This window comes from Lemur catta, chromosome 8 (genome assembly GCF_020740605.2).
Source record: "Lemur catta isolate mLemCat1 chromosome 8, mLemCat1.pri, whole genome shotgun sequence".
In the NCBI taxonomy this organism is placed as follows: Eukaryota; Metazoa; Chordata; class Mammalia; order Primates; family Lemuridae; genus Lemur; species Lemur catta.
Genome location: NC_059135.1, coordinates 40527986 through 40538022, shown reverse-complemented (window position 1 = coordinate 40538022; position 10037 = coordinate 40527986). Strand labels below are relative to the sequence as shown.

At 34.1% G+C, this 10037-nt stretch overlaps 1 protein-coding gene across 1 annotated transcript in view; it reads left to right on the top strand.

The window, feature by feature from the left end:
* The first annotated feature begins 5530 nt into the window (after positions 1–5530).
* COL3A1 (collagen type III alpha 1 chain) overlaps positions 5531–10037 on the top strand; it is a 38597-nt gene continuing 34090 nt past the window's right edge. Inside the window, exon 1 of the mRNA XM_045559333.1 lies at positions 5531–5784. Within this exon, the coding sequence (XP_045415289.1) occupies positions 5700–5784 (85 nt within the window). The 5' untranslated portion in view covers positions 5531–5699. The remainder of the gene's footprint in view (positions 5785–10037) is intronic.

Below are 10037 nucleotides of genomic sequence, written 5' to 3'. Positions count from 1 at the left end.
AAACCCCTAATATTTTAAATACTATCATTCTAACCTGGTCATTCTCTTTTACTTTTATCAATACATACTATGTACAAGTTACTGTGCTTACTGCTATACATGATTTCATAATAAAAAGTGGGCAGGGTAGGAAATAGAAAAGGTTACAAGAAGGAATAAAATAAGTACATAAATAAATATAAAGCTACTAAAATTGGCATTGCCACATAAAAGCCAAGACTTCAGAGGGCAACATTTGGATTCCTGAGAACAAAAGAAATTGCCATAGCCTCCTTCCTCCAAGAATCTAACGTTGGTATTGTTCCATAGACCAAGAACATACCTAAATATGAGCTTCTTTAAACATGATTTAATTTATAGACAAAGTGAAGTCTTTAGTCAAGTAGAATGTTTTTTATAAGGCAATAAAGTTGACCTGAAGAGAGACTAATTGTGTGAAATGATGGTCATGATAAGTCAAATACAGAAAGGCCACATTAGCTTCCATTTATTTTGGGAGAGGGAAGATGAGGAGGCTTTCAATTTCTGTGTCCTTAAGAATTATTTGGATTAAATGACCCTAAATCTGGGCTCCCGTTTAGTATCTAAATATAAAGGGTATTGATAGGAATTAAAATCAGTCTCCATTTGCAGCATGCAAATCTTATGAGTTTGGCTTTGGCCTATCTCATACTTCTATCAGAGATCGCGATTTGAGCTTTCTTTTTATCTTCAGACAGAATTGGCTAAGTTTGAAGAGCTATTGCAGCTGTGTTGGATACTGCTGGAAATTCCTAAGTATGACTCAGATGACAAATTATATTTGATAGAGAGACTAGAGGGATTTGCAAAGTGGAGCTTCAATCCTGAGAATGATTAAGTTAACTGAAGACTCACAGGGAACTCCTGGACTCCTACAAAATGTTGTATCCCAGCCTCTGTGTCACCCTTGTAGCAAAAATTATAAAGTAATCACACTGTTCAGGAATAAGTCATTGCATTAGGTAATGAGTTGACTTTTAATTTTCTATGAATTTTCAAATATAATCACAATAATGATGATAGCAAATAAAACCATCACTGAAACATAGGTGTATAAAGACTTCATTCAAGAGAAGATGCTTACAATACCTCAGAAAGTTTCACAGTTCAAACAGGGGCTGGCCAGTAGTATCCCTTTCAATGATTAGTAGTCTACTAAGTAAATAAGATTTCAGGTAACAGGCTTATATCCTTATAGGAGGAAGCTAATAGATATTTACCTACTTATATAAAGAAAAATTGGTATAACAAATAAAAACTAGCTTACATATTGCTCCCAGGAAATTTTACTTGCTCAAATTTTGGTCAGCCTTCAAAAGTATATACATATTTTAATCCTAGTGCACTGGGAGGCTGAAGCAGGAGGATCACTAGAGGTCAGGAGTTTGAGACCAGCCTGGGTAACATAGCAAGCCCTCATCTCTAAAAAAATTTTTAAATTAGCCAGGCATGGTGGCATGTGCCTGTAGGTCTAGCTACATGGGAGACTGAGGCAAGGAGATTGCTTGAGCTCCAGGAGTTTGAGGTTGTAATGAGCTATGATGACACCACTGCACTCTAGCCTGGGCAACTGAGAGAGACCCTGTCTCTATCTAAATAAAAAATAAAAAAACTGTATACATATGTATTTAGTTATATATGTATATAAACACATATACATATATAAACACATAAAAACACATGGGTGGATTCTTTTGCATGCCCTAAAATTTTACTCCATCATTAAGTATAGGTCAGTGAATTTTACTTAAATTTATTTAAAATTTACTTAAATACAACACTGAAAGATTAAAAGACAAAAATCAGAACAATAGCAATTTTTTTAAATTGGCCATTAACTCTACAACTTTATCATTTCTCTTCATCCATTCACAATACTCCATTAAAAAAATACATAATTAAGTGCCAAATTTGTGTTCACCAAGTTCCTAAATTGCATACAAATATCTTCCCCACAATAAGTGACTGGTGGAAAACATGGTAAAAAATATTTGGAAAGTGTGCTATTTAATTCCAATTCCAATGAGTAATTTTGAGAGTCACGTAACCTCTTTGAACTTTCTGATTAATCTTGGGGTAATTTGCAGCTGCAAAATATAAATATAGAAATTCAGAGCCTCATGTTTAACTGCAAATAATACATTATAAAAAGAATAGATAGGAATAGAGATATTTAGTGTTTTCTAAATTGACTACATTGTTGTACACTTTATTTTACTAAATGTCAAGGAAATTTGAGTCTTGTACGAAAGTGAAATTTCTAAGCTAAAAAGAAGTGGTTATCAGTACAGTGCTATAGGAACAAAAATAAGGCAATAATGAACTCTATCTTGGAGACCAAGAGAAGATTAAAAAGAACAAGTTCTTGAAGAATTGTTTGTAGGAATCACTCAAATACTTGACTATCTTATCCTAGTGTCAATGTTATTGCCTCAATCTTGGAAATACCTATGGTTAGATACGCTAAATTCCCTCAACTACAACATGACTTTTTCACCCACATTTCTGGCTTTACTATGCATATACTAGTACTTGTTCAAATTCTTTCAAAGAAAACACAACTCTTCAAATGTTGTTTTACCCATGTAAATTGAGTGTACTGAGGTCCACCTCCCTAGGAATAACAATTGTATCTGACAATTGTATTTGTAGTTATCCTACTTGAGGCTCCAATTACGCTATGGATTTAATATATTTTTAAGTGAGCATTATCATGGGTACATTTTAAAAGGCCTTACAGTGGTTTGAAACATTTCTTAAAATGTCCATAAAAATAAAGCACCTCCTTGGCTTAAAAAAGAAAATCACACATAAAGCTGTACAACAAAGGGAGGGAGGGAAGGAAGGGAGAAGGAGAGGGAGGGAGAGAGAGATTAAAACACTTCTGTTCCATGTTTTTTTTATGATGGAGATAACTGATTTTCTTATTGCTCTTGTAGAAAGCACTGCTGGCATTCACCGGCCTACTGAGTTCATCACAGCTGTGCTTGTGCATCTTTCCCAAGCCCCACTTTCCACTGAATTGAAAAAGATTTTAATTTTTGGTTGATAGTCTGGCACACCCTTGCTTTGCCTCATCTTTCCAGTCATTCTCGTTGCTAAAGGAGAGCCGGATTAATCAGTGCTTTAGTTAGTGCCGGTATTTAGATTTGTGTTAAAACTCCAAATGCAATCCAAAAAGTAAAATGACATGTTTTTGTGTCCTGTTTAATATCAGTGAAGTCAGGGAGGTATGGGAAGAAATGTGTGTCTAGATTACTGGGAGGACATCAGTTCCTGGCCTGCACAAGAGGATTCACCAGTATTTCACCCAGTTGTGACACCAGCTCAGATCCACACCCATCTACGCACCATATTAAGAAACGCTTTGAAAAGAAGGGAGAAGTAGGATCTGGGACACAGAATTCAAAAGATTCTGGTGCAAAACCTCCAAATATGTTTGAGGTAGTGAAGAATGGTAAATCAGAAAATCTGGAGAATGAGTTCTCCAGGTTTCTCCTGAAGATCTTAAATTACAACAGTGTTTCCATATGCAAAATATCAGCTAACTTTTTTAAGTGAGTGCATCAATCATGAATTTTTCTCATGAGTATAAGGCTTTTATTTGAATCCTAACAAATTAGGAGTTTTAGCACAAAAGTAATTTTATATGTAATGCCTGAAAGAAAGCATAAAAAGTATTTTAAAAATAACATTTCTAATTTTTCACAATGGAAAATAATTCTAATTAAGAATCCAGTAAACCTCAACATTTATTGACCATCTAAAACAATAAAAGATATCTATTTAATATAGATAAATGAATTTTTTATGTAGGTGCCAAAGACACCATGAAAAAACTAATCATGTTTCTGAATTGGTTTGAACACAAGGAGATTTGTTTAAGCACAATTTGAGATGATTGGAAGACAGAAATATGCATAGAACAGTATTCCCCCAACATGTCTACTATGATCCAATAGAAAAGCTGATATTCATGACCGTTCTCAAAAATTATTTTTTTTCCCTCAAGGAGTGACTCTCCCATCTGAAATCAAAAGATGCAAAAGAGATTAGTCTTGTTCTACTTCTCTTTTCCTGCCATCAGATGATGTCATCTACATTGGAACATCTTGGTTTTTGCTCCTTGTGACTAGGGACGTAAGGAGGTGAGTGTGCCAGTGTCCACACTTGGAGAATTAGTTTAGCTGCAATATACATATAACACGAATTGAACAAAAAATAGGTAACATGAATTGGAAGAAAGCAAAAGATGAAAACAAGTTTAAAGGAGATGATTCCTTTAAGGAGTAAAGTTTTGAGTTGGGTCGTAAAGAAGTGACTTCCATGAATTGGTATGAGACGGGGAGAAATGCATGTGTACATGCATAGAGATGGGCATGGTTAAGCTAACAAGGAAAAAGATATATGCAGGTGACCTTGATTAGAATTGAAATGCCCAGCGTAGATTATGTTGATGAATGAAGAAATTATGGACTGATGATTAAGGTGTAAAGAAACATCTCGATTGCTAGAAAGAGCTTGATAGTGTAGACAAGAATATTTGTCCTGCAGAGATTCATCAAAGACCTTATCAATGGCATTTGCCCCTCTTTCAAATGTAACCCAGAAATTACTCTTTAGGTAGATCCAGAAACACATTGTAAAGTTATATTGATGAGGACCTGGAAAGTATACATGTGAAAGTCCAAATTTATAAATATTTATACTAATCTTTATAGCAGTCCAGATAAAATATGAATTTTTTTCTGGTCCTCTTTTGCTATTCCATATGATAAACTCTTTCTCCTCTAGTTTCCTAAAAAGATAAGACATGAAAAGACTGAATTTTTCTGTAGAAAAATCTGTTCTGGCTTTCCTAAGCAGAGTAAAAATTGGAAAAGTTCACAAGAAAGCACTCTGGCTTGCTAAAGACATTTGGGAGCAATGGAAACAACTATAGATAAGTATCTAACTTTTAGGATGCCATTCAAACATAATTCAAATACTTAGTCTTTTGACATTTGCCTGAAATTTAACTTCCAAGACCTAGGGGTGGGTGAATGAGTGGAAGGGACAGACAGAGGCTTTTCTTTCAGTTAGTCTCTGACAGTTCCCTATTTAAATTGAGTTAGGATGGATTCTGGCAAAATCCCAATATAAAAATTTTCTAGGAAGATGAGGTTTGCAAATTAATTATCCATGCCCAAGAAATGGGCATCAAGAAATTTTTCAAAATTATGCAGTTGTTAACTTTATAATGGGAAATTTAAAAATGCATACATTTAATTTTTATATATTAAAACACAAGGCAGAGCATTTCTATATATGTTCTTAAGTTATACAAACATATATTTAAGACTAAAATATGTAACTAACTTATACCTAGGCAGATGCACACAAGCTCCAGATGTGCTATTTTTCTTACTTTGTGGGTTGTGTCTTCTATAAGGGAAAAAGAAATATTAATCATTTCTTTTACTGCCGAGGGGATGGGTGCTGCTCTCATATTTCAGAAAGGGGCTGGAAAGTGAGGGAAGCCAAAGTTTTTCCTATTTAAGGCCAAAGCAAAGGAATCTCAGTGGCTGAGTTTTATGACGGGCCCGGTGCTGAAGGGCAGGGAACGACTGATGGTGCTACTTTGAACTGCTTTTCTTTTCTCCTTTTTGCACAAAGAGTCTCATGTCTGATATTTAGACATGATGAGCTTTGTGCAAAAGGGGACCTGGTTTCTTCTTACTCTGCTTCAATCCACTGTTATTTTGGCACAACAGCCCCAGGAAGGTGAGTGCTACTGATTTCAAGAAACTTTATGGAGTTTTTTGTCTTTTCTTCTCACAAAGAGGTGTAAAGGGGAAAATCAGCCGCCTAAAAGATAATTTCCTCTATAAGCTCCCAGTTCTAAAATGTCGAACTGACCATGATTGTGCTTTTTACATTTGTTGAAAAAGAATGGTGTCATGTGTGTATTTAAAAGTTCTGTGGTTCTTTAAGATAAAGATGTTCTTGTTCTAACTTGTTTTCATGTTAAAGGCACTGGAAACTTTTAAATAAGACTTTGAAAAGTTTCCCTCCTGAATTGTTAACATCTTGGAATGCTTCCCTAGGCAGTCTGGAAGTTATTGGTCTCTTGTGATAATTTTATGTTCTTCTTTGTCTGCTGGATTCTTTGTAAGGATAGAATATTGATCATTGTTCTCACAATAAAATAATGCATTTAAAATAGCATGCATTAAGAATAGCCTAAAGGAAGATACTATGCATTATGAGAATCATTCAATATATTTCTGTAAATTGGCAAAAAGATAATATGTATTAACACTCTTTAAAGTATTCAAACTGCTAAAAATATTTCATCATTCCTGTTTTTACACTGTTTCAAGCACTTACATGGTTGCTTAATCCACATTTTGTAATAGTTTGTTGTTAAGGGTCTAGTATTTTCTAAATGTTCTACATTTTAACTGTACTTGCATTAATGAAGAGAATATTTTTTAAAAGGTTTTCAACAGTAATGTTTTGACTTTTCTACGAAAAAAGGTAAAGATGCTAGGTTTGACTTCTAAAAGCTGATTTGCTATATTTTCTAATAAGTGCATTTAATGGTTTTCATGTTCTAATTTCCTCCAAAACACATTTATCTCATTTATGCAAAAATATTTATTTTAATTCATATGTTTCTCATAGTCATGAAAATGCCAGACAAACTGAAGTACAAAGTTTCATAGAAATAAATATTTACATGCTAAAAGTAAAGATAGCTAGATGAAATTATTAGATAACGATTTCTATTTGCACATTATTAAACATTATTAAATGTTTACATTTAAGCCGATGGTTTTTGCAAACATGCTTTTTGTTGGTAATATCAAATAGCATCAGTGTCCTCACAGGTAATGCTTGCAAATGAGTGTCTGTGTGGGGAGGGGATACGCAAATGACATTTCTTCAGTTAGTCAGCCCATAGCCACAAAAGAAAAGAAACACCCATATTCCTTGTTCTCTTGTTTCCTTTCCCCATTACCCCTCTTCTCCCTCGCTCTCCCCCCCTTCTGCTCACTCCACCCCTTTTGGCTTCTTTAGACTCCTCCCCTTTTCCTTCCTTCACTCATCACCTCACCCCCTTCCCAGGCAAGCCCATCTCTCCTCCTCCATATTCCCTTCCTCTGTCACTTCCTCCCTACTGCCCATGTTGTCCTCCTTATGCCTCCATCTCTTTTGTCAATTCTCTCTCCCCACTTGCCTCCTCACCCTTTCCTTCCCTTGAACTCTCAACCCTCCTTCCCTTCTTAGTCCTCTCTCCTTTCCTTTCCTATCCTGTCCCTCCCAGATGTTTCAATTCCCAGTCTTCCTTAGGATACCACATGACTACTACTCCCCACCACCCATTTATTGAAAAAACTACAAACTTTGGTTTTTCATTCAAAAGATCGACAAAATATTTGTAGTTTCCTAGTGGTTACAACCTTTTATAAGCGCCTATTTTTTTTTTTCCTCAATTCAACCTTAGAGGGAAAAAGAGTGTGTGATTCATACATTATCCTGACATCACATAAGTTCTATTATTTTCTATTTTCTCTTTAGTTATAAAAAATAATCAATAGTTATGAAATTTTGTGGATAATGTTTCTGTGCTCTTAAACTCAAAAAGAGTTAAAAGAGATTTTGTTCAGCATATTTTCTTTGTAATGAAAAAAAAAAGTTTAAGTGGTTTAAGACCGTATATCTTATTATGTTCCCTATGGGTTTTACAAGAAAATTCTGCTGGTGGATAAGCTTTGGGGGAGTTACAGGAGGCAGCTGAATATACAGCACACTGAGAATAGTCATAAAGTTCTGGGGTCTCTTATCTAAGCCCTAATAATTCCAGAGACAGCACAGTTCTAATGAACACTAACTTCTAGTCCACTCACAAGAGTTTGCTGGAGCATAAAACATGTGTTCAAAAAGAATTTTGGTCTTTTTACAAAATTTGTGAAAGTTTTAATTTATGTGTTTTATTCTACCAATGGGGAGAAATGTGGTATGTTTTATGTTTCCTGTAGTTTATAAACATGTCAAATTTTAAGTGCAAAGACGCGTCACCTAGTGGCTGACAGGCCAAGTTACCATTTACATAACCAATGCCAACATTAATGTTACATAGGTGAATTCAGCATTTTATAATGAGCTTTAAAAATACTGTATGCCTGAACTTTATATGTTAAGCACTGCTTTTCTAAGGAAATTAGTATATTACTGAAAAAAATGTTGCCAAATACACACAGTCATAACACTATTCAAAGTGTTTGGGAAATTAGCTTAAACTTTATGCCCATTTTCAAAATTGCCCATATGACTAGTTTTTAAAAATATTTTTCACATCTTTGATGTAGTCTTTATTTGACATAAGTGTTTTACTCACTGCTTGTTAGATAGATATATAGACAGCCATTACTAAGTGATTTTGATTACTTCCTTAGGGCAGAGACAGAAACCTTATTTTAATTAAATATGTTCTAATGTTTGAGCTTCTATATTTTGTGACACTGATAATTCCACTAAAATGAACTCAAGACTTTCAAAACTGTAAATGGAGTCAGAGAATCCATTCCTGATTACATGTTATGAGAGTCTATTTTCTATTATGCTTTAAGAGAGAATTTGTTAGTAATTAGGTAACATTCAAGCTTTCTGGTTTGTGTTGTCCCCACAATAAACATACTGAACTAATGAGAAAAAGTAGCACGAAATCACTAGAAACAATTGTCCTTTTAAGAGGAGAGAATGCATAATTGCTCATGTATCTCAGTGTCAGCCATCTCACATGGATCCAGTGCTTTGAGATTACAAAACTAAAAAACAACAGAATTAAGACTAGAACCAAAATTCTGTTAAATCCTAGATAATTAGAAAAGCACAAAACATACATTAAAATCAGAGTACTGAATTTTCTTATTTTTGTAACTATTTGTCATTGAAAGGAGGTACTAAAAAATTACATATTGTCCTAGAAAATGTACAAAAATGCATTTCTAAAGGTGAAAAAAGAATAGGTATTTTTCTGTTTAATACTCAACTTTAAACTGGTAAATCTATTTTTTAAAACAAGAAGCTCAGAAGCTTATGATTTAGAAAGAAATTATCAGTTCTGTGATAATATAAATTGTAAGTTAATAAAATATTATGATACAAAATTTTGTGTTTTTCATTCATTATACTTTGTATTTCCTTACTACCTCCAGAGTATTAGATAATCTAAAAGCCTGTAAGTAAATAGATATTCTGGTTAAATTCTGCAATTAAACATCTCAGCATTATAAAAGAAGAGAGTAAAGCCCCTGGAACAATTCTGGGAAAGAAGGAAAGAGTGTGATCAAATGTCCTTTAACTAATTCAGATTCCTAGGCTGGTGTCCTAGGTACAGGCTTATTTTAAAAAATCAAGAACTATTGGCTATTAGTTTATAAGGATTATAGTTGAGACTATAAACTCCTCAGGAAACCCCTGTCCCACACCTAGATTCACATGCTAGACCTTGAGTTGTCACTCAGAAAAGAGTGCCATCTACCGAAACCCCATGATTTTCATGCTGAATTACTTCTTCGGTGTAGAGCGCCAAAGATTATGTAGCCCAGTCTTTCATTTTGTAACATCAAGTGGTACCACTGCCTTTGCGTGATTAAAGTGGATTGCTTAAGAGTTAAAGCTTTAAAGATGAAAGATGTTATTGCCTTTGCTGGACATGAGGAACAATTTGTAAAGTTTCCAGGTCTACAAGAACTTTCTGGAATCATTTCAGAGAACTGTTTCTTGTAAAACAGTTTTCCCTAGGGAAAAAATAGCTCAGTCTCATTGTTTTCCACACTCAAAAAAAAAAAAAAAAAAAAAAAAAAAAAAAACTGGGAGCAGGTCATATAGTGTAAAAAAATCCATAATTTTCAAATCGGAAACTTTGCCTGCTTCATGTCAAGATGACAACGGAAAAAATGAGATAGCTGTTCTTATATAAGTCATTTGTGAACTGCAGTTTGAGGAGTTACATTAACCACTAGAAT